Source organism: Metopolophium dirhodum, chromosome 4, assembly GCF_019925205.1.
Source record: "Metopolophium dirhodum isolate CAU chromosome 4, ASM1992520v1, whole genome shotgun sequence".
Lineage (NCBI taxonomy): Eukaryota > Metazoa > Arthropoda > Insecta > Hemiptera > Aphididae > Metopolophium > Metopolophium dirhodum.
In genome coordinates, this window is record NC_083563.1 from 5322578 (window position 1) to 5349256 (window position 26679).

The window sequence follows — 26679 nt, forward strand, 5'->3', positions numbered from 1 at the left end:
AGGGGCGGCACTGCGTGATAACTATTAAAAATATTAGCGTCTCACTCCAGCGTCCAGCCTCCAGCTTGTCATTTTACGAGTGTCTCACACTCTCACGCGACCATCGATATTAAAGAATTAATGTTAATATTAATTTATTAATTTCTTTAATATCTATGCACACGACTACGTAGGCATATTTTCATTTTGATATCCGGTGCGCGCGCCACGCGCTTCACGGCGGCCCTAGGCTGCTGTTGTTGCTGTTTGAATATCGTCCTTCAGCATCACCATTCACCATAGTATCAACTATCAAGCCATCAAGGTGACAAGGTGTATAGTATTACACCTTGCATAGTATAATAAATAAGAAGTATGATCAACACGAACCGTGTTTCGTCCTAGTTCGCGCATGTGCACCGCCTTGTGTTTTTGTGCATACTGCATTGCAAGAATAAATGTATAGCATGACTCGCCTCTTGTTTATTGCTGGTTGCCTAACTGCCTGTACATTGTTCCTTAAAAAAATATGCGCACTCTCATCATTGAGCATACTTCTTATTCCTTACACCATATTACCATGGGTATGGCGGCTGTGTCATGAATTTATGCTATTATGTTACCATGTTTATGATATTGTGTAAATGTGTTTAAACTTTAAATTAAATAGTATAATGGTTTACAGCCACCATGGTTAAGAGAACGTGATACCCGTCATACGTTGTCTCCGTCTTACAAATGGCATACTACCAAAAAGTCCGAAGTAAATAAGTCCTAGGAAAAAAAGTCCTAGTAAAAAAGTCCGTGGTTAAAAAGTCCGAGGCATAAAAAGTCAACGGTGAAAAAGTCCGAAACATAAAAAGTCCGTGGTGAAAAAGTCCAGTACATATAATTAGGTAAAAGGAAAAATACCATGTGATGCACAATCAAACTTCCAATTAGTATAAATATAAATTGTAACTAAATTATTTAACTGACAAAAATAATAAATAATCTCGTATGTATCAATAACTAATTTTTGGACTTTGAACACTGCTTGTCTTTTAGTTGCATGTAATATCAAAAAATTCAACACATATCCGACTAGTTACTTTATGCCAAAGAATAACTAATCATTCAATTACCATTGAACAATTTTTAGAAAAAGTTGGTCATAATATCAGAACAAGGCCTAGATAAACATAATAATTATTGAAATTTTTTTTTAAATATATTATTTTAAATATTTTTATACTATATTATTTCGATTTTTTTTTAGGTTAGTACATAATTATAATCATTGAATTTTTTTTTTATATAATATCTTGTATGACGATAGTTAATATTCAATTTAATTAAGAAATCATTATCATTATAATATATTATGTATATTTTATTTGTGTGTAATAATTATGTCGATTTTTATTTTAAGATTATTATACTAAGTACTCGTACGTAACAATAATCATTGAATTTTTTTTAAGCTAATTAATTTAAATATTGTTATGTATATAATATAATATTCCGGACTTTTAAACCGCGATTCCTTACAAATGTACAACATATCAAAAAACTTTCCGCGGGATAGAACCACTCCCTCGGCATTTATAGTAGAATTACCAAAATTCCACAACGCATAGATAACGACTTTATCTGTGTCGTGGCGTTTTTATTATTTGGTTAACATAAATAAAATCAAAGTTATCAGCTTGAGAGCATTAGGATTTTTTTTTTTCATTAATTATTAAAAATTATTGGTAAATGCTATAAAAAAAAATAAAAACGCTGTGACACAGATAAAATGAAGTGATTCTTATGTAAATACCATACCAAGGGAGTGGTTCTGTCTCACACAAAAAAGTTTTTTGGTATGTTGTATATATTTTGTAAAACGATGACAACTACACATACGGGTATCACGTCCTCTTAAAAATCCTGAATCGTATGAATCAGTTAGGTATGATGACAAAAAATTGTATGGAAAATCATAAGTCATAATATAAGGGATAAGGTGCAACAAATGAGTTACTATAATTGAACACGAACATATTATTTATTCTTAAATAATATATTACAACAATTAAATATTTTTCACATTCAAGGACGGATTATAGGGGGCGCAAGATTTTAAAGGCATACATTTTTTAAAGAATGTCCTGTCTAGAGAATAAAAAACTATTAGTGATTACTGATTAGTGATTACTGATAACGATGTGTACTCGGCGCGCCCAGTCACATACCTACGCGTTTCCATGAATTTACTTCGACTTTCACAAATATTTTTTTGTTATTATTGATATCTACTATGATTTTTGAATTGACTAAAATAAAAGTTCTTCACGGTAAAATGTATAATAAATTTGATTTTTTATTTTATCTTTGAAAAATAAAAGCGGATGATATTGAAAAGAATGTAGATCACTTTCAAAATATATATTGCGATGATATAGAAAAAGATTTTATTCAAGAAGCATTGCAAAAATTGAGTTTTTTAGTGAATTCTACTTTTCCCAAATCAGATGAATCAAATCAAGCTAAACCAAATATATAAAATTTATTGACAATTCTGAGAAACACAAAATTGGATTGTTCGTTTCCTAGTATTGAAATATTACATTGCGATGTATAACTGTAGTATTGTATATCTTAAAATACTCATAAATCGCTTTAAAATTAAAATATAATAAAAAGCCTATAGGTATGATATTACTTGGATAATAATCTTACCTTAACATTTTATAAGAAGTCAATTCACTCCAATTTTTAAACTTACGTGATCTGCTGTACGTAAAATTGTTCGTTTTTTTTTTTTACCTTTTATTCACAAATATTAAGTGAATCATTAAAATCGTGCCCACATTACTTTGTTTTTTTTTTTAAATTTTAATATTTATGTGGCTATGTAGTTAATTTAATACAATTATTATAGTAATTTTATATGATGGTTTTTTGCTTACCTAGGTATATCCATTCACTGTGTAGGTCAGTGGTGTATTTAAGGCAACTGGGAAAGCCCCATAGGCCAGGGTCTATAGTGAAATTCCAGGATCAATTAAAACAGTGAATGCACATTGCTTATTGTGTATATATATATATATATATGTAACGTCTCCTTTCCACCTGTCGCTTCGCATATACTACTTAGGTAATTAGCAGGGCTAGGATTTATATGCAAAAGCATGTTTTTTTTGCGACTCCTGATTATTGATTTAGTCAGTAATGTCCACGAATCACCTCATGATGAGATAAATTATGGTATTTTTATTTTGCATGTTTTTGCATATTTTGGATGAAATGCATATTATTGCATATATTGAATAAAATGAATATTATTGTACATTTTGATTATAAGAATGCGAAAAATAAATGTTTTATAGTAAATTTCATAATACTTGGTTTTTTGTCAAACATAAATTTTATTTTTATAAATACAATCCTATGGTACAATAGGTATGCGATAAAAGATTAAATAATTTGACATTCATTTTCGAAAATTTGAAAAAATATGTGATCGTAGCATGTAGTGAATGTGAATTATAAAATTTATTTCTAATTATTTTTTTTCTCAATTATATTATATTAAGGCGCCCGATGCCGATGCCATTTTGTCCTCAAAAATATATTCTGCGGGAATAATGATACCACCTTATAGAATCAACCAAATTTAATAATTTTTTATTTAATTGCTAGAGAGAAATATTCTACAGCCCGCATCGATCTCTGTTTTTCAATATTTCATTCTCAAACTTTATAATATGTCTAAAAAAATACAAGATAAAAAGCATTTTTTTTACAAATTTTTTAATACAATTATTTGAAATAAAATACAAAATCAGAGATTGGTGTAGGCTGTAGGAAGTCTTCTTCTTTCAGATAAAAAAAAAGTCATCAGAATCCGACAATTCTACAAAGCTTGAGCGTTATTCCCGTAAAGTCGTTTTTTTTCGATATAATACACCCTATCAACCCCACCCCCCTAAATAGGTATCAGGTAGTAGATTAGTGTAAAAGTCTTATAATTGAAGTGGCAACTAAAATATAAAATTTAATTTTCAAATTTTATAGAATTGTGAAAAATTTGAAAAACTGGTAACGTGACCCTAAAGACGAACAGCTAATCACTGATGTATTTCAACAAAAAAATATTTTTTTTGTAACTATATTTTTGTGTTTATCTTATAAAAATTTAAATGCATATTTTTGCATATTTTGGTAAATAAAATGCATATTTTACCGTTTTTTATTATTGCATACAAATCCTAGCCCTGGTAATTAGGTGTCGTTCTGTTTATATTTACGAGGTCCCGGAGACTCGACCTCGGTGTGTAAATATTATTACTAGGGATCAGGGTTACCTTATGTAAAGCAAACTGCAAAGTACTCAACGTATATATATAATATATATAATATATGTGTCTGTTATTAAATATTAATATATTATTATTACTACATCATCAAATCTTATAATACATCGAACATCAAATGATATGTATTAGCTAGGTATTTATAACTTTTTTTTTTTATTGATCGTGAAGCCCGGCAACTATGGCAATTAGCTGTTTGTTTTTTTTTTGTTTGTAGGGGAGGAACTGCATCTAGGTTAGTAAACACGTGTGTTTTGGTTTGGCAGATTTTTTAGTGGGCACCCGTGGGTATCTACCATGCCCGGGTGGGGGATGGAGGCACTTCTCTATACGGACACCGTGACTTGCCCGAAGAAAAATGCCGCCCGTGAAATTAATAAATTATAATATTGAGGGTTACCGATCGGGCCGTAGTGTGTCCTGGGTGCCGATATCCAATGTACATTGAGCCGGTCGTCCGTGGGTCCTCTTCAGGTCGTTGTCACCCATCGACTTCCACTATCAACTATTGACTCTCCATTATATCTATCGATTGGGAGTCCCGGTCGGTCATTAACACGATGCGTGCTAAACCCTAGTCAGCATAATATATATTGCGTGACCACATTTGCCATTACTAACACTCAGCATATTAACAGTGCCCAACGTAGGGAGTAATGTACGGTTTCGATGTCGACAATCGTTACATATTATATGCGGTAAAAACCGAATTTCTTACCATTTTATATATACTATGATATCTGTGGAATTCTTTAAGAAAATTATAAATTATAAATTAAGTAGGCATGGGCGTACCCAGAACCAATTTTAGGGAGAGGTGGGGGGAGGTTATGAAAATTAAAACCATATAACTTTAATGTTTAATTATTTCTAAGATTACATAATCTGAGAAAACTTCACGAGGGGTGATGGTTTAGCCCTCCCAGGGTACTGTCTTGTAAATAGGTAAATCAATTTACTATCTATTTAAATGAAAAGTCAATGCCACATTATTTATTATTTTGAGGTTGCGGTAACATCTTAATAAAACACACATTTATGTCAGAACGAGAAGTTCTAATTAAGTGAAAAAAATTATATTCACAACCAAAAGGTTCTTTCTAAAGGACTCTGTTTCTTATCGGACATTTTTTACTTTGTTTTTATTTTTACGTTACATTTTGGTTTAAAAACAAAACAAATTGCCAGTGTTAACGCAGAAGAACTTTGTGAAATTGTAGATGTACCAATCATTAAAAATAATTCATTATACTAAAAAAGATAATATAGTTTCAAGTTTAAAATGGCTTTCCTGAACAATTTGATATTTTGAGATAGCACCTCTTGGTTCTGAGCCCTCACGAGTGGTAAATTGTCCCATATTGAAAATAATTCTTATACATATTATACACTACTGGTGTATAGGTACTAAGATACTTTAACTACTATAGGGCGTAGTAAATGAATCTTGGCATAGCCAATAACGTCTAACATAACTATTGCATATAGTTGCATATATACATAAAATATATCTATAATATATTTATTCTACAATATGATATATTGGTATGTCTATATTCTACAGTAAAAATTCCAATAAAATACGAACAAAGAGAATACAAACTTCGTGTTTGTTCTTACTTTTACATCATCATGTTTTCTTTAAGTTAAATAAATTTAAATCCAGAATACCTAAATACTATTATACCTAATTTTAGTTTGTACAGTTAATGATTTTATTTGTATACAATTTTTGTAAACAAAATATAAAATGTAATAGGGGTAAGTAATTTAAATTTACATATTATTTAAAAATAGAAAAATATATAACGGTTTGATTTTTTATGGGTAGGTCAAAATGTAATATGTCCAATGATCTTAAATAGTGTATACAATTTAAAACTGTATATAGGTACAGGGATCTTTCTTTTTTGTATATGATGACTCGATGACTGGTGTTATGTACTTAAACCAAAAAAAGGTGGTTAAGTGGATGTCGCTCTGCTATACAGTAGGTTACAAGTGGGTCACTGTAATGGATGGTGTTAAATTTGAATTCAATGATATAATATCATTGTATAAGAAAAACGATTCTGAGCGAAAACGGTCAGTCAGCCTATGATATTACCAAGTATATTTGATGATATTATTGTGAATAAAGTAATTTATATATAAACCTATTTACGTGGAGCCTTGTTTTCAATTTTCAATCCTTAGCTATAAAAGTTGAACATTTTATACATTTTTAACTACAAAATAATTATTAAATGATACATTTTGTCAAAATTTGAACTTTAAATGCTTATGAAAAAAAAAAATTGTGCCTATGTATTTTTAATATTTTTCAACTGTTATTAGAACGATATATCAGGAGCCTTATATTAAATTTTCACGCTTTTTTACCCAACAAAACTGACAATGTCCGTAAACTGCTCAAAAAAAGTTTTATCAAAATTTGATCGTGTATAGAAAATGCTAGTACAAACATTCAGTGAAATTTTCAAGTATCAACAGTCATACGTTTTTTAATTACAACAAAATAAGAAAAACGTTACACGAGAAATTTTTAACTTTAACCAATTTACGATACATATTTTTTGACATGAAAACAAAATAGACTGAAATAGTGAAATATTATAAAATTAAAAACAAAATAAATTAACTTAACTTACTTCTTAAAATGAAAAATTAACTCGTTAATTTCACGTTAATTAAGAAAAAAATTTAGTAAGTTAACAGTTAAATTAATGAAAAGCCAAAAGTAACTAGTTAAGTTAAAAAGTTAAAATAAAATTAACTTTTTAACTCGTTAATGCCCAGCCTTGCATATTATTATTATAACCTCCATGCACGACGCTTAAAATAAATAAAACCAAATAATCGTTTCTTTCATAATACATTATTTTTGCAGAATTGGGTTGTTGCATAGATCCCTGCATCACCATTTCCGTGATCGATGAAATCAGAGGCGTGACAAAAAATAGTATGTCTGGCTCGTGCGGGAAGGCAATTTCAGTCTTGGGCGACTGTGGCTCGTGCCTCACACGTCGCCCGCGACTGAAATAGCTCACTTCCCACCCTTACCACACAATAGGGATTCAGTATGATATTAAACTACGTTTATGTTACTTAGATTTGAAAGTAGAAGGAGTTTATTCTGAAGCCTAAAACTGAGCTTTACAATTTATTTAAATGGTTATATAGGTACTATGTAACGATTATTAGTGTTAAAACGTATTAATAAGACTGCGGTGATAGTGATGGTATAAAATATAAATTTAAAAACCATAATACCTGCTATTAGGTTCCTAATTAATATAAAGGTTAGGTTAGGTAGGTAGGTATTTTAATTTTAGGGAAAAATGTAAATTTCTTAAATAATAAGCCTTTTTGTATTTCTTCGGATAACATTGATAACCGTCCGTATACACAATATACGTAGTTGTAATAAGTAATAACTAATAAGTCTTTTATCTATTATTGTGTCTTATAAGTTGTAACTTTAATAGCCACTTAGTAATATTTTGCTTCAATAAATTTGTATTCTGATATTGGCATATTGCAATGGATCTATCTTCATAGATTATAGGTTATAGTTTTATAGATATATAAGGGTGTTTATTTTCTATTATAGCCTATATATTAGTTATTATTATGTCTAATGAGTACTGACTACCTATACCAGGGATGGGCAACTGCAGGTGGCCCGCGTACCATTTTTCACTGGCCCGTGCTACATTTCAATTTAGTTTATAAAAATATAAAATTTTAAGATTTTTCTGTATTTTATTTTATTATAATATAAAATTATTAAAAACGATAAAATGTTTATCGTAAAACGTAGATATAAATTCTTATCTAGTATTGAATTATTAAATATTTAAATGTAAACAATATTATATTAATTATAGGGGCCGTATAGTTTCCATATTTTTTTTTGCTTTCTATGTTTTTTGGCCCGCTAGATTTTTGCATATTCAAAATTGGCTCTCTAGTAGCATTGAGTTGCCCATCTCTGACCTATTATACTATAATATTATATCAATTGGAAATCAATAGATTATAGATAGTTATAAATTAACACATTAAAAAAATGAATCGTCTATTTCAAAATAGGTAATCCAAAAATGGATATAGGTATTATATCTATAAAGTATAAAATAAAATACACGCATATGTAGGTACTTTTTAGAATACTATCATTTGATCATCGCTTTTATTTCTCCTAACGTTTTCGACGGTTGTCGGTGGTTTTCCTTAGACTTAGAGAAAGTAATGAGAAAATTAAAAAAAAAAAATAATACCACTTATAAGTACACGATTTCTAATCAATATACCTAGGTAATATTGGTAAGGCCACACACGAATATTGTGTCTAACCAATCCCAGAGGACAAAAAATACATAACCAAAATAAAAAAATACAAATAATACATCATTGTATTTGTATACAACATAAAAACTAATAGAATCTATGTGCGAAGCGAAATTAAATATTATTATTAGGGGAGGGCCCTAATGTATTGTATGCTCTATTAATTATTTTAATATTCCTACCTACCTTCAACCATAGGCATGAATAATAATAGTATATTATGGGCTATGGTACATAATGGTATATTCGTATATCTACATATATCTAAGTATCATACATTTTTTGCTACAATACTTTCTATAACAATATAACTATATAGGTGTTGTATAATATTGTAGCTTCAGAAAACATTTTCCTTAGTAATATGTTGAATGATATACTGAAGTTACAAACTATAAGTAAGAAATTAAGTAGGTGTAGCTACGTGGACCAAGTCTCCGAATGTTTAGCTGCTTAAAAGTGTGGTGACAATGGTCGCATTATATATCATTGTGATTTGTGGTTACCATTTGGCCTTTTTCTAGCAAACGAACCGCAGACTTCGAAATCACTATAATAGTATAACATTATGTAGGCTAAATCCTGGTTTCCACTATATCGTGTCATGACGTCATGTATAGTTGAATATTATATTCAACTATAGGTGTCCACTGTCTAGGACTCTAGGTAATAGCAGAAATAGTCTGCAGTCAGACAGTTGTTCTTTGACAGTCGCAGTAGGTAACATGTTAAATAATATATTTTATCATAACATTAAATTTAAGAAATACAACACAAAATTATGTGGGTAATTAGTGAAACCCAGGCTATACCTACGTCTTACTGAGGTGATTAATAATTAAATACCTAAGTATAGTGTATAAACGTATATAGTAGGTACGTAATGAATATATTACATTTTACTTCCTTCTTAAAAGAGTTTTTATACAATTATTTATTTTCACATACCAAAATTAAATTGTTTAGTCTCTTCAACATTTTAGGTACTTACCATATAATATTAAAAGCACAATGGGGTGAAAAGTCCATAATATATATTTTATAATAATACTTGCGTAATTTTATTTGATAATTTCGTACATGTATAACTATATAAAATATATTTATATATATCGTATTGTACATTTATAAATATTTAATAAGCAGCAATAAACAAATAGTTATTGAGTATGTATATAGCTTATACCTGATTATATATCTATGAATATAATTAAATTATATTAAAAAAAAATACACATACTACATATAGCAGAAAATAATGCAATTTATTACTACACATAATTATAATTAAAATTATAAAATACATTTTTGGATTCAGAAATTGTAGTAGACCATACAATATTATACTGTTTGGTTGTAAAATCATTCAGTCATTTAACCATACAATAGTATACGTTAATATTTAAACTACACTAGTATTACAATCTATTATTATAAAAAAGTTTAAGAATAAGACTATTCAAAATTTAAATGTATTAATATCACGGTCGAAGACTGACGTAAGCATTGAATTCTCCAGGTGAAGGAGTTACTCCATCAACGCCTAAAGTGCTTGGCGGTGCTTGACCATCGGGTACTGAGAAATTAAAGTTTTGTAATAGACAAGCAGAGAATAAAAATATATTTGATCTAGCGAGCGTTTGTCCCATACAACGGTGTTTACCTAAAAAATATCACATTTATTTTTAATATAACACATTTTTCTTTGGGTTTAAACGCATGATTGCTACTATTACCGTATCCGAATGGCAAGTATTCGTCTGGAACAATTAATTTTCCATCGCAACCAATGAATCTTTCTGGCCAAAATCTATCTGGGTTATCCCATACGTCATCGTCATTAAGTAATGCGGCAAAATTAGCAATCACCATTGTATCCTAATAAAAAAAGTAAAATTATATTATTTTTGGTTTATTTTGTTTAAAATATACGATTATCATACTTTAGGAATATGATAACCCTGCAATGTGGTATCTTTCAGAGCTCTATGTGGAATGCTGAAAGTTCGTCCCATAAATACTCTAACTGACTCCAATACGAGGGCTTCTAGATAAGGCATACTAAAATAGAAACGTCATGCGTGTTAATACATCAATGTTTATGCGGAAAAATTAAAACAAACATAATCAAAATGGGTAAAAATTCTTGGAGGGACTAATAGAGACATTAGTATAGAGAGAGACATTAGTATCCATATAGTTTAAGCGTTCCATATATAATTTTATGTACAATGTTTAATGGACCTATATGTAATGTATAAACAGTGATTGTGTTAGCATACATATCCCACTCTTAACCCTTACTAGTTAAAGGAATAATTAGTTTAAGGGACTAATCCCCCTGCGTCCCCCCAATTTAACCCCGGAATAAAATTACAGATATTAAAATAAGTTATAATCTAACTATAACTTTGTATGTACTTAGGCCTATCATTTAAGGTGGGAAGTCGGTCTCGACCAACCACTCTATCGATTTCCTCTTGAGCCTTCTTCTGAACTTCTGGGTTTAGAAGTAGGTACAGGAAACCGAATCCTAAAGATTTACTGGTAGTCTCAGATCCAGCCATAAACATATCCATACAGATAGCTAAGAGCTGAGATTCTGAAAACATTAAAACACAAAAAAATATTTAATAATACATAGGTATAAATAAAAACGTCAGTATATATAATGTACGTACCTGAATAACTTTCTTTCTTGTCTTCTGAATGTAGCATTTGTAAATACACATCCATTAAATCTCTTGGTTGATTTATAATAAATGTTTCCTTATGATCATCGAGTTCTGCTTTGAGGAATTTCCATACTTGTTGATGAATATTGACAAAAGATTTATATCCAGATGCTTCAGGAGCAATAAATCTTAAAAACGGGAATTGACTAAACAAAGCGCCTACCATATCGATGTTAGCAAAAAGTTCAGTTAACAAAGCTTGTAGATTTTTTAGTTCGATGTCATCTGCATTGTATCTTTTGCTGGCCATCATTGACCATAATGTGTTCAAGACTCCTACACTGAAGGCATCTCTCATTTCAAATATTTCACCATTACCATTTTTAGACATTGCGATTTTTTCTTTGAAATCTTCGACTAACTGAACGGCTTCATCTTGTACAAGTTCAGCCATTGTTCTTTTTCCAAAACCAAATTCTCGCAAATGACGCAATACAAATCTTCGTTGTTCTACCCAAAATTCTTCGTCTGTTAGTAGAAGACCTGAAATAGTGATTGCAATTTTGCAAGTAATAAATTTTTAAAACACAAAAATATTAATCTATATATATATATTACTCAAACACATTTTTTACCGCACTCAACTATGTACATAACAAGGGAAAAATATTGCCGAGTAGTTGCAAAAAAAAAAAATTATAAAATTATAATTTAATAGGTATGTTGACGTTATAGCAGATAAAATACGGTAATAGGTATACGCTAATGGCGCCATCTGTTCAATGAAATTCTTTTTTTAATATTAGAAAAAATTGGTCTTGAGTGAAGTCAGGTAATACGAAATATAAAAAGCAGGGACATATCTAATTTATATAGTTATTTATTGTTTTTTTATTCAAATATTCATCATAAAGTATGTAATGTCCGTATGTTTATAGCTTATATTATATAGTCTCAAAAACTAAATTGCGAAATACATATGTTTTCCCATATGAAATGTCCATATGAATAAAAGGTGATAGTGAAGTATAAACGCCTATACCGAACAACTGTGTGAGGGCAAAGAAATGTAATATCTTAGAACGTGTTGATTTTATAATTGAAACGGTTTTTCGACCTATGTGCTATATTAATACTAGTGTTTATAGTTATACCTCTTCGTGTGCCCCATGTTCTAGTCTCATAAAATGGCCCTTGTGGTCGTCCATCAAATTCTTCTTTTGTCAACATTTCTTTAATTGCATTATATCCACAACAAACCACTTGTCTATCTTTTCCGACTTTCAGACCAACAATTGGCCCATACGATTCCGCTAGACAAATAGTAGCACGATACAAATACCCGGTTTGTTTCCTAAGTGAATTTACAGTAAGAGCACTTCCCAAAATCGGCAACCATTTTGGACCTAAATCAAACATGTTTTTAATTTTTAAATATATATAGCCGATTAAGATAATTGCAATTACCTGGTGGATAGTTTTTTGGTTTTCTCATGTCCAAATATGACAGGAGCGCTACTACAACGCTGAATAGTACTAGTACGAGTATCCACATCCTGTGTACATAAACATAATTATATTATCAATGATGTAATAGCAGTTACTTTATTATTTAATAAATGCACGTGTAAAGTTTGACCGTGAAAAAATACCGAGAAGTTAAATATGTGACGACCTCAATTAATAGTTGATAATATAATATACGTATATAACGATTATGCATGTCCATTAATGTGTTATATAACTATATAAGTAAGCTAGCTATACGGGAGGTGGAATTTAAATTGCCTACTACTTTCGCTCCTCGGAAGCGGACAGAACCGGTCATTCACTTTCCTTTTCCTATATTCTCTTACAAGATTTAAAACTGGTCTGTCCGTAAACATTGTGTAATAGGTACCAACATTATATCATGTTCATTTAACATCTCCTACTTAAATAATTTATGTACCTATTGGCTTCCCGATTTAAATTAAATTTTATCCCAAAAGTTATCTCATACAATTCAAATTACTTTTTTATTTGTTTTGGAATTCTTTTTAATATTTTAATATAATAATATGTATATATTTAATATGCGATTAAATAATGAAAATATCATATTGGGGTCAATAATATATTATTGTGTTTACATTTTGAACAATTTTTTGGATGAGAATATTATATTTTATAAGTTATAACTATAACAATTAAAAATAATTATTTTGACTTCAAGAATATGTTAACCATTGTGTTTTTATCAATTATTATATTTCGATGTTAAAAGTTATACCGACATATAAATAATTAAAATAAAAGGTAATAATGTAGGTAACAATAGTTACTTTTAAATGTTGGTGTAGGTACTTAGATATGTTTTTTCTGTTGTTTAAGATAATATAATAAAATCAGTTTATTAAATTTAATAAATATTATTCACAAAAATGTATAGTTAGGTATATTGTTATAAAATAAAGATAATATCCTCTATTAATGTTATATAGGTAGCATACCTATATATCACTAGACATTAATACCTAAAGTTACCATATTATGACAGTTTAATGTATACCTACTTAGGTATGGATTAAATTAAAATCTTTCTCACGAACTAAATTTTTTTGTTTGTATACCTACTCTAAACTTAATAGTACGAAAATGTATAAGAACCCATATTTTAAACGCAGTTTTTAGATTATTATTATCTTATTACATACTATATATAAATATGAAATAATTTAGTTGTTTAATTTAATTTAATGTATTTAATTTGAATGTGTGTATACTTTAAAATCAAACTTGATTTTTTCATATTTTGAATGGTTATAATAGTTTTAATATTAATTTAAATTAACTAACCTTAAATACCTACACAATAAAATAAAACAAAAATAAAACTAAATTTACTACTTGTACATAAAGATTTAATAATATTATTTAAGTCTATATTCTTAATAAATATACAAAATTACCTGGTACGCTTGGAGTTCACTTGTTAACGAAGAGCTGTGGAAGAGATTTCACTTTCACTCACTTCCGACACACTGATTTTATACTCGGCCCCACCGTGGTTTATCGATGTGTTATATGTAGTTTTGTGAATGGCTCTAAGTAAGACGCGCATGTCATCACGTTAACCAATGCAGATGGGGGGGAAAATAATACTCCTTTTTAAAATATTTTTATGTAATACCATGCGAACAAACTCCTACCCCAAATTATGTTTTTGACCCTGGTGTACTGTTAAATAATCAGAGCTTTCATTAAGAATTGTGTAATAACGCTTCTACAAAATACAAATTAACTTTATATGCCTTTGAATAAGTAAAATATACTTATGTACATTAACTATTGATATTCAAGTAGGTATCTGGTGCATTGTATATTTATATATTTGGTGCACCAATGGTGCATCAATGGTTATATAACGATTAGAAAATTTAAAGGTTATGAGTTTATGACTTATGATTAATATATACCTATTTAAATTATCGTATATCTTATCACAATACTATCTAGGTAGTAAACTATTATTTTCTTATATTGTCATGATAATTAAATTAAAATGGAGACTTGAAGATCGTCATACGATAAGTTAATCATTATGTCCTTATAATTTCATTATGTTTTAAGTATTTTCATAATGATAATATTATATTACCTATGTATGTATAATGTCTGTCTCATATTTGAGAGAATCCTGTAGGTTCCAAAGACCAACACTATGGATCACACTGGCTCAATCATTTTAAGGGACTTAAATGCATGTTTTTTATCGATTGCAATGGGATGAAAATATTTTTTACAAAGTGATACATTTTAAATATTTTAATTTTCTAAACATTTCAATATACTGAAAATGGAAAATAATTTATTCTGTATTTTTACTAATTATTTCAGCAAAAACATCTAATAACACGTGCAATGTGTTTTTATTCGTTGTAGGTACGTACGTTGTATAATTAAATTTATTGATTATATAAAATAGAAATACTATTTAGTAGGTATTTATGAGTATCGAGAATATCCTTATTATTGTATATATACAATTATAAAGGTATAATTATATGTAATATGTGTGTGTGTGTGTGTGTGTGTGTGTGATGAAATTAAATAAAAATATTATAAATGGAAATTAATTTAAAATACCTATATAAAATATAATATTACAATCATAGCCCATAGAGAACTGAACAACTTATATTTTATATTTATCACGACCATTTATTTATAACTAACACTATACCTGCGACCTACCTACTAACTATAGTATTAATAGTGAGCTGTTTAACTTCGAAGATATATTTAGTTTAATCTAAATAAATAAAACGAATTAAAACAAATCCTTATTAACTACCCGTTAATTAATAATTAATATTCATTGAGTACAATACCACCAATCACCACAAATCATAATATTTGAAATGCGTCATTACTTAATACAGGGTTATGGATAAAACAATTAAGGTTTAAGCTTAATATTTATTAATACTACATTTAGACGAATCTAAATATATTTAGCTAAGCTTAAAGCTTGAACAAATTGATTCGATATGACGATATATAAAATATAAACTCGTTAGTTCATCAAGCAATTATAATACACCCAATAAAAATTGTATAGCTTTGCGCTCTGTAAATAAACCTAAATACCTTGGTATAACATTGGAATATTGGACAATCAATTTAAATGAGACCATCATATAAATGCAGTAACCAATACAATACTTACGAAAATTCTTTTATAATAAATCTTTAGCGATCTAAAAAATATATTTAATATATAAATAATACCTAAATCACTCGTCCAATTAATTCTGAATAATTACGGGATAATTATATGAGAGTCAGACCTATATGATCTATCAGACCTACCACTTAATTAAAATCAACTGTAAATAGAATTATAATTAAATTTCTGTTAATTAAGCCAAAATATACCAATAGGCAATAATGATTATGTTTATTACGATTTAAAAGTAAAAAAATCAAAGGCCTGCATTTAAAAAATATTAAAATAGCTTTGTATGAATATACATGTCATACAATAACAAGGGTTCCTCATGAATACTGTACTAGATACAAAGATGATATAAATAAATGGTTCCTAAGTATAATAAAGTTTGGAGCATAAATATATATCTCTGTAGCAATACATTTATTCAGAATTCTTAAAACTAATATAGGTATTTGATTTTTATGATTTAAAACATTTTAAACTGTATTTAAACCACATAGATTTAAATAGGTTGTATTTAAATTGTATAAAGTATAAACACAATATCTTTATATTTACTATTTAGTGTTATGGGAAACTCTCCACCACAAGCATTTAGCTTTCCGAAGGGTTGAAAATATTACAAGCTCTTCTTTTATTATTATTTTAATTTTATTGTATTCATAAAATGTAAGTTATGTCATATAAAATGTACAACATAGAAATTTATTTTCAAATAAACATATTATTATTATTATTATTAACAAAATAGTTAATATTGTTATGTGTGGAGTGAGATATATTTTATGTACCTATATAATATACTATTTATGTAATCTTAAAATTAAAAAATACACTTCCGTATACAAGACAGGACAGAGTGACTATATTATGTGTAGGCCACTCGTTCAACTTCGAATTACGAGCCAGTATTGCGTGTTATTCGGTATAATATACGATTACGTATGGTTTTAATATTGGTATACGATTGTCGGATTGCGCAAAGAAAAATTGGAATTTCTATGCAAATATGATGAGCAAACAAATGATATTGGTACTATAGTACTATACATATCTAAAACAAAAAATAATTTTATGTGCCTAGTATAAAAGCAGTAGCTTATTTAAAATGATTAAATCCACAGCTATGGTGGTTAACTAAGCACGTATAATTTCTATTAATTATTTTGATTTCATCGAAGAGTACTTTTAGTGACAGTAAAAAGCTAAACAATTTCCATGTAGATGCACTTTTATTATTAATTGATAGAAATTGAAAACAAATGGTTATTTAAATAATTTGCTGTTCTTAAAATGTATCAATAATTTTAGAGACAATCTCAAGACAGTAGTAAAATAACGCTGAAGAAATATGAACATTTTTAACTAAATCTTGACCATTTTTGGTCTTTGGATATACCTTATACTCAATACTCTGATTTCTGTTCAAAATATTTTATGATTTCAAACAGAAAATCACTCACGAAAATCTATAGCACTTTTATAAATGAGTAAAAGTTAATAATAGTGCGTGGCCAATTTATTTTTGTTTAAGTTGCTGTGAACAACCTATGAGAAATTTATATAAGTATTAAAATATCATGTTACTAGAAATATTTTACAAATGTTCGTAATTTTGACATAACAATTTTAAAACCAAAAGCTTATAAAAAAATTGTTTCTTTGTATTTCCAATATTTTTATTATTAGTAAAACTTATGAGAAATTTTGTATTAAAGGGTTAGAATAGCATTGAAAAATTCTATGAAAATGTACTTTTGTATTTCCAATAATATGGTTTATTGAGCGGTTTGAGAGTAAATACACCTATTATCAATATTGTAGAAGAGAAGTTAATTTATGCCTGTATAAAAGTCAATTTTAAAGATTTTAATTACTAAACTCAATAATTCAAATTGAAAAAGTAAAATATCACAAGTTTTTAGAGTTAAATATTGGACTTTGAAAATAAAATATCGAAAATCGACTCCTATATAAGCCTAGATAAACTTCTTCTCTTCAATTTGTATAATAGGTGTTCATACTGTAATGTCACTCAGTAAGCTATATTATTGGAAATACGAAACTAAGTTTCAGTGTTTCACTAAAATTCACATTTGTAATATAGCGTGTAAAATGCTGTTACTGACATGTGCGTGCGGGTGCGGGTGCGCTTCGCTATTTATTTACACACAGTCACTCACACTAATGATCACTTACTACGCACACATTTACATGACCCGCATGCACATTAATAGAAAATTGCCTATATTGAACTCCTTAGAAACGGTCAGTATGCATACCCCTTAACTTGAAAATGTCAAATGCCTATTACCTATACAGCACAAAAATAATTATTTTAATTTTATTTTTAATTTATTTATTAATATTTTTTCATTTTTATTAAAATTATAGCATGTGTAGAAAATTATAGAATAAATAAATGGTGACAATTTAATGTATCTAAGGAGATTTGTTTTTGGATTAGGTAAACCAAAAAAATGAAAATTGACTTCGTCAAATACTAGTTTTACGTAAAAGTTCCCATTTTTCATCAATTTTTTTTTTTGTTAGTTTCGGTTATTTTGAAAAGTAGGATTTTTTTACTTCTGACCACCCAAAGTAGCAACCTGCAGATTTAGATCCATTTTCTACCAGAAACCATCCATAAAAGTTGAAAATGGAATATTTTTACTGCTTCAATAGGTGATGAGTGATGAAAGTCGGAAAAAAACACATATCATTGTAAAATCAATACATTGATCGATCCCCTCAGAATCTAAAATATATATCGTGCAATGATCTAATAGTTACCCTTATTAATTATACATGATTAACGTCATGATTAAGTAATATTAGGTAGGTAAAACTAATAATATACCTAAAGCTATGCCAGTTAATAATACGCAGATGTGAATAGTTGACTTTTCATCCATATGTTGACATATGGCATCAATAATTGGGTTTATGAGTCATTATTGGATACAACAATTTTCAGTTATGTAAAAATAATACAATTTATTGTTCAACAAAAGCATTGCATTAATTGTTTTATGTTACAAAAACTCTAAAAATAGAAATATTGAAAGTAGGTAATACGTATAATACGTATATATATCTAAATAATTGGTAAAATGTCTACCATTCAACTTGTGACTAATTATTTTAATTTTGTTGTTTGGTTAAATGAAAAATATTTTACTGTATTGTTTTATTATCAATAACAATAATTACATGCACTAGGTATTTGAGGTAAATACATTTTAAATGATTTAGGAGGTATGGATTTAAGTCAACTCGTGTTGATATTTAGGTTAGTGGTTTTTGGAAATGATCTCATGGCGATAATATCTTGTTTTTACTCACTCACACTTTGTAATTTATAAAATGGCTAAAACAATTTATTTCAGTTTACTTTTACTAGTTTTGTGCTTAATATATGAATCGTAAGTATTCAATAGTAATGTTTGATTAAAATATATCAATCAAAGAATACTAAATAATTGAAATGTATTGTTTAGGTATGGAAATCATCATATAGTTAAGCATATAAGATTGCCTTCGCGTAGGATTTCTAGCGATAACGATCCATATGTTTCATCATCGTCATCATCATCAACAACAGGAGCAGAAGCAAATGGAGAGGTAGCAGATGCAGCAGCAACATCAGAATCAGCAGCAACATCATTATCACCGTCATCTTCTTTGAGGAGTAACATACAACTTAAAAACATTTTATCATACATATTTTTATATATATTATCATCAATATTTATTTATTTTTGTTTTAGAATCATTTAGTTTGAACAATTCCTCAGGGTATGGAAGAAATCGCGGATTAGGTCTAAATAGTAAATCTTTGAGTGGTAAATATTATGAACAACAACCAAATGATATGGATTCAGACGATCTAAATAACAGACAAATACAAAATAGTATGAGTTCTAATTTCCTAAATAATAAATCTCTAAGTGGTGTACACAATAGAAACAATGGAATTGATAGACAAAATAGTATGACTTCAGGAGTTCTAAATAGTAAACCTCTGAACGGTCTATACGATATAAACAATCAGAATGATAAGACTTTAGAAAATCTAAACATCAGGAAAAGACAAAATAGTTTAACTTCAGATTTTCAAAACTTTCCAAACTCATCAAAAACAAAAATTATTCCATTACCAAGGCATATGGTACGACAAAAAACTTTGTCCTCATCTTCTAATGAAGATAATAGTCAACAAATCAGTGTTGATAATGATAACTCGAGTATGAGGATGAATTCTATAAAAAAACCATTAAATGAACAACATATTGTTTTCAAACAATTTAGAAAATGTTGTATAGGAGGTGATTGTCGTATGCTACAGGACGGGGAGGAATGTAGTATTGACGACTATTTCGTAAGTAATTTAGATTAAATACAAGTTACATTACATTTAAAAGTTGCATAATAAAATATTGTCTACAGTTTTTAGTTTTTTGTGATAGTATTAATAGTATTATGATTATTGGTATGACATTAGGGTTCATACCGATTACGATTTAATTAAGAGCACGACTATAGACTTGGGCAGACTGCTAGTAATTTTTTTCGAGAAAATTCAACTATGCTGCGCCATAGTAAAATATGTTTAATCATGGCTACTTTCTTAAATTAAATTAAATGTGTTCATCTACCCAATGAATAAAATATTTTAAATTGAATGCTTATAACAATACTAAAAAATGATGCCTAAGTCTGAAAAAATTAAGCATTATTAATCTCTAAAGAAGTCTACGAGCTAGGTGAATAAATATTATGTATCCTGTATAGTGTATTATATATTATAATTATGTATTATCAACCATTGTAACAATAATAATTTATACATTTTTTAAATTATAGAAAAATATGAAAACTAAGCAACAACCAAATAATCCGATGTTCAAAACTTTCAGTAATGGAGACAATAGTCTGAACGATATTATGTTAAAATTCAAGTCATTTGGTCATAGCTCATCCAATAACTTGGGGGGTGATATGGGCGATTTTCAGGAAACGGGAAAACCAACAATTATGCGATTGGGTTCAATGAGATATTCGACAATCATTCCCTCCATTGGTTCGAGTAATGGTATAGGGTCATATGTTATGCCACAAAAAAGAAAACCAATAAATTACCCTCACTCCAATCCTATGGGTGTGAGTGAAGACGAAGTTAATGAAATCCGAAATCAAGTCCTTCAAAAATCTAATTTGTATAGAGAAAAATATGAGCTTGAACCATTTACTTTGGATGATCAGGTAAGTGGACTGTTACATTGACTCAATGTATTCAATATACAATTCTGAAATAAATACATATAACCATAGGTCTATAAACTAAAATAAGTATTGGAAATAACGAATATTAATATATTAATAAACCCGGGTGAATTTTTGGATCTTTATCAAAAAAAATAACGCATTAACACATTCTGGTTAAACAAAAAATTTTATTAATTAAGGAGCAAGCAGCTTTGCTATATCGGTACCAACGATTACTTGGTGCTCTGGTGTATTTATAGTATTAATTTTTTTTTATGTTTTATTAATTTTATATTTTACAAGTACATATACCCGCTAAAATGGTCAAGACAAGAATCCAAAAATAGGTACCACTGAAAAGCGATAAATTAGTAATAACCTATAAATTCTAATATTTTAACAATTTTCAAAAATATCAAAAATAAAATGATTTTATCATAAAATAAGTCTCAGAAGTTTTGAAAGTAAGGGAAAAAACGGGATTGATATATCCCGTATAGGGATGGACTTGACAAAACAGGATAAAATGTGTTAATATAAATTTATAAATTTCGTCAGGACGACGGGACACACAGTTGAAATACGATTACTCGTATTCTGCAGTATAGTTACAACTTACAAACATAATAATGTAATAGTCAACATAAACCCCTCAAGATATGGGAGGGAGATTAAAGCCATAAGCGTGCATTTCTCGATATTTTCTCGAATTTAGTGCGGCCATTTTGACCCCTATAATAATACCACGCATAAAAAAAGGCTTATTGATTTTTATATTTATAAAAACGTTCATTATTTTGGTTTAATCAATTTCATTTTAATACTGTACACACTATTTTATTTTTATTGTACAACTATTTAGTCAATATTTCCAGTACTTAATACAATAATACCTACCATATAAGACGACGTTTATGTTCTTATATGAATATTTATATAAAACAAATTATAATTACAAGGCGTAATGGATAGGCCATTCAGGTACACCATTTTTATGAGTTCAGTTTTCAAGTAGTTATCTCATAGTTATTGTGGTTTGTTAGTACATTAAAAAGTGACGTACCCAGAATATTAGTATTTAGCATTGTGGTCTATGGGTTAGCCTAAACTACAGTGAGAGCAACATGTATAGCATCAACCAACTATGCATTAGTTATAACAATAATTTCAGTAATCTAACTAAAGAAATAACTTTTTAGAAATTACATCTTATGACATCTGCGGGTGTTGCAACCTTTCAAGTTGTAAACGTATCATATTTGCAAAGAATAATTAACACATTATGTATAACAGAGTATTTATACATATTACATAATTTATAGTGAATACATTATTATGTAAGTTATAGGTATTACAATATAACTATATCATATATATTTTATTTCCCAATGTTCAAGCTCTTTAAAACCAATGATAAATTATATATATATTAGACTAAAGATATTGGTAGAACCTAACTAAAAACAGAAACAATTTAAAAAAATCAATCCATTAATTAATGACAAGTTTATAAAAAAAACTTCTTTTATTGTTATCCATCGAATAAAACTTAAATATCCATGTTTAATATGTCACGGTATTTGTGTATGTTTTTTAAACATTTATTATTATCTTTCCATTATATCTGCATATTGGTTATAAAGATTCGAGAGAGGCCAGTATACAATTTTTAAATGACAATTAATTATTCAAACAAAAATTTACCTTTTTTATGACACTTTTCTTTATTCTGTATTTTTCATAATCTTAAAATAATATATATTTTATTTTAGTTGAATAACTGTGCTCAAGACTGGGCTAATCAAATGGTGAAATTGCAAATATTTGATCATAGAAAAAATAACGTATACGGAGAAAATCTGTTCTTAAGTCTAAATTTCAATAATTTAGGTGAACAAGCGGTCGATTCATGGTATAATGAAATAACTAAGTTCAACATCGCTGACGAAGAAACTGAATTGGATAACAATATTGCAACACGTAAGTAATTAATTTGAAAATAACTTACAGATATATGTTTTTGGAACAAATGCACTTTACCGACCCCCTTACGATTTTCAATTTTTTTTTTTTTAAACGATTTGTTTTTGATTCTGAGCCGAGCGATGAATGTATTGATAATACAATGATGTGTGTTTTTTTTAATTTTTAAAATTTTTTTAATTTTTGTGCCTGTCATCACGGTATGGGGCAGTAAAACTGCTTCGAATTTCTTCAACAGTATCTTTTTCGATGGGAGAGTGAATATTGTTGGTGCATTGGAGAGATAAATTTTTAAATTCCCAATAGTTTTCAATAGCGCCTGGAAAAACAACATAAAAATTAAGGAAAAACGGGAATCTTTACGTAAAATCGGTTTTCCACAAAATAGATTTTGGTTTTTGGTGTAGGTAACTCTGAAACAAATGAACGTATATATATGAAATTTTTACTGGTTGTTTATATTAGCATTTTCTATACAGCATAACGTTTTCCAAATATGTTGACTTATTTTGAGCTGTTTACATACATTTTCAATTTCCAATTTTTTTAGTTTTTTTTTCTACAAATATCAATACAATTTTATTTGTTGGTTAAAAAATCTTCAAAATTTAATAGGAGGCTCCTAGTATATTGTTTCAAAGGCAGATGAAAAAAAATTAAAATCCATAGTCACAGTTTTTTTTATAAGCATCTAATAAATATTGTATCAAATATTGACAAAATACGTAAAAATGACGAAAATTTGCAAATTATTTTGAGTTAGAAATTCATGAAAATTTTTTTTTTTAAATCTACGATTTGAGAGTGTAATACAAGATTCCTCATAAGTTTGTCTACTTTTATCAAAAAAAAAAAATGTCTACAAGAAAGTCAAATTACTTTTTTATAAGCGTTTGAAATTCATATTTTTACAACATTTAATATTTACTCGATTTCTCATGTAACGATTTTCTTATTTTGTTGTAATTAAAAAACGTAGTGATATATATGACTGTAGATACTTGAAAATTTCACTGAATGTTTATATTAGCATTTTCTATACACGATAAAATTTTGAAAATAACTTGACCCTTTTTGAGCTGTTTACGGACATTGTCATTTTCCAATTTTTTTAGTTTTTTTTCTATAAGTATCAATACAATTATATATATTTTCGATTTTTTTGTCCGAGCGCAGCGCAGCGAGCGAGTGGTAACGCGGGCATCACTTTTTTTTGCAACAGTAAAGCTAATGAAAAAAGTAGCATAATGAGTATTTATGGATTATAATAATATGAACTGAAAACTTCGATTAACTATAATTATACCAACATTTTTTTATCGAAAAAATTACTGTCCCACAACTTGTTAAATAGTTAGATACGTAAAAAATTAAAATTTGGGAATAAATGCAGTTTAGCTCCCCAGCGATTTTTGTACCTCTATAGTCTATATTATAACCTTAGTTTACCCAATTTTCGTAAAATTAAACACCATGTGTGAGCGTGTGGCGAGTGTCCGTGATTAAATGTTTCAGTTGATAAGGTCTTTAAGAAAAAAATACACAGATAACTTAGGTATTATTTTTAAATTTTAGATCATATGACACAATTACTATGGAAATCATCAACTAAAATGGGTGTTGGTGTTTCAAAAAATTCGGATGGTACATACAATGTTGTGGCAAACTACGATCCCATCGGAAATGTGAGAGGTTTTTTCCATGAAAATTTACCCGAAATCAAACAAGAAGACATTGAAGATGCGGTGGAATCACATAATTCACAAACGAAATCGGAACCAAAATCAATTAGTTGGTCTTCGAGTTCAATACCTCCATCAGAATCAGAATGGCATTACGAGCCATATTACAATTAGAATTGTTAGGTATACCTATATCTAACAGCAACGGAAACTTTCTAAAATAGTTGGAACCAGAATTATACATATTATAATATTATTAAAATATATAATACCAATTTAAATGCATTTATTTAAAATTATAAATTGTGAATATTTATACTTTAGTTTATTATTAAACAATACAAAATATTGTGTTGTTAGTTGTCAGAATATCAGAGTTATTTAAAATCTAAATAACTTCATAACTCATAAGTATTTATAACGTAATCATTTATCACTAATCAGTAGGTACCAGTGGCGTGTATCATAAAAAAAATTGGTACGTATCAAAATGGGTAGTAAAAAACTACCTCTCATAATACTGTTTTACTGACCTATAAAATTTCCTATTTTTCTTCTATCAATGCTCACTTACCCATATTTAAGGTGTTGCCTGAGTAACACTTTGACCCTATGTTACACACACATTGAATTTTTAATTTAAATTATGTATTAGATAAATGGTTTAATTAACTATAACAACTACATAGAACCCAAAACATTTTTCAATTCCATAAATGGAAGTTTAAAATCAGTATTGTGAGAATTTTTATTATAATTCATTCAACGATATTTAAATCTAGCCTATAAATGTATATTTGTATTAGTCAATACGCTTTGATAATAGATACATTTTAGATTCTGAGCGGAGCTCAACGTATTAATTGTACAATGGTGTTTTGTTTTTTTTGGTCTGGATATCATTTTTATGGTAGAAAAAAGATTCAATTTTTAACTTCAATATGTATTCTGGTAGGAAGTGAATCTAGATGGTCCTCTGGGGGTACAAAAGTGAAATATTATTGCATAATTGACGTATTGTATGTCGATTGTATATCTATACTAAAATTATAAAGCTAAAGAGTTTGCATGTTTGAATGCGCTTATCTCTGCAGTTACTATCGGACCGATTTCAATAAAAGTTATAAGAATAGACGGAAGTATCGTTGAGACTCAGATGGTTTGGTTAGCTTCTTTTTTCAATACTTTTAAATTACAATAGTAAGTTACTATAGTTACTACCTATATATAAGTGGCTCACACAGGAATTTAGTTTTGGATAACAAAAATCGAATAATGTTTTGTTTAGAATTTATATAGGTACACAAATACTAAAAAATAGATTTAAATAAAATATAATCTAAATAGCTATCAATACAGGACAGTCAATTTTAAAATACTTGTGACATAGGTATCCCCCCCCCCCCCCAAAAAAAAACCGTAGTAGTCGCCTGTATGAGAAGTTCTTGAGCGTAATCGACCTCAAACATTATATAACCAAATAATACACACATATATTTATACTATTTTCCATTACGTTTAGACAACTTAATAACATCGGTACGAGATGATAATCTATTTCTTATAGATGTTTGAATCAGGAACTCATGGGTACTTGGCGATATTAGATTTGACGCCGTAAAATGTCTACCCTAGATTTAGGTTATTAATAAATATTATTATATTATAGTGAAATCATG

At 28.3% G+C, this 26679-nt stretch overlaps 2 protein-coding genes across 2 annotated transcripts; one reads left to right on the top strand and one right to left on the bottom strand.

Annotated features, from left to right (window-relative positions):
* Positions 1-9919: 9919 nt before the first annotated feature.
* Positions 9920-14435, bottom strand: LOC132943395 (probable cytochrome P450 303a1). The gene is made up of 8 exons (XM_061012369.1): positions 14302-14435; positions 12818-12906; positions 12505-12756; positions 11357-11893; positions 11097-11277; positions 10619-10736; positions 10412-10553; positions 9920-10338 (listed from the first exon to the last, which is right to left on the bottom strand). The coding sequence occupies exons 2-8, from the start codon at positions 12903-12905 to the stop codon at positions 10157-10159; spliced, it is 1500 nt and encodes a 499-aa protein (XP_060868352.1). The 5' UTR covers position 12906; positions 14302-14435; the 3' UTR covers positions 9920-10156.
* Positions 14436-19335: 4900 nt separating this feature from the next.
* Positions 19336-25316, top strand: LOC132942843 (putative uncharacterized protein DDB_G0282499). Its single transcript, XM_061011500.1, has 6 exons — positions 19336-19492; positions 19568-19758; positions 19838-20448; positions 20934-21332; positions 23108-23315; positions 24894-25316. Exons 1-6 carry the CDS (start codon positions 19434-19436, stop codon positions 25172-25174), a joined length of 1749 nt encoding a protein of 582 aa, XP_060867483.1. The 5' UTR covers positions 19336-19433; the 3' UTR covers positions 25175-25316.
* Positions 25317-26679: the final 1363 nt, after the last annotated feature.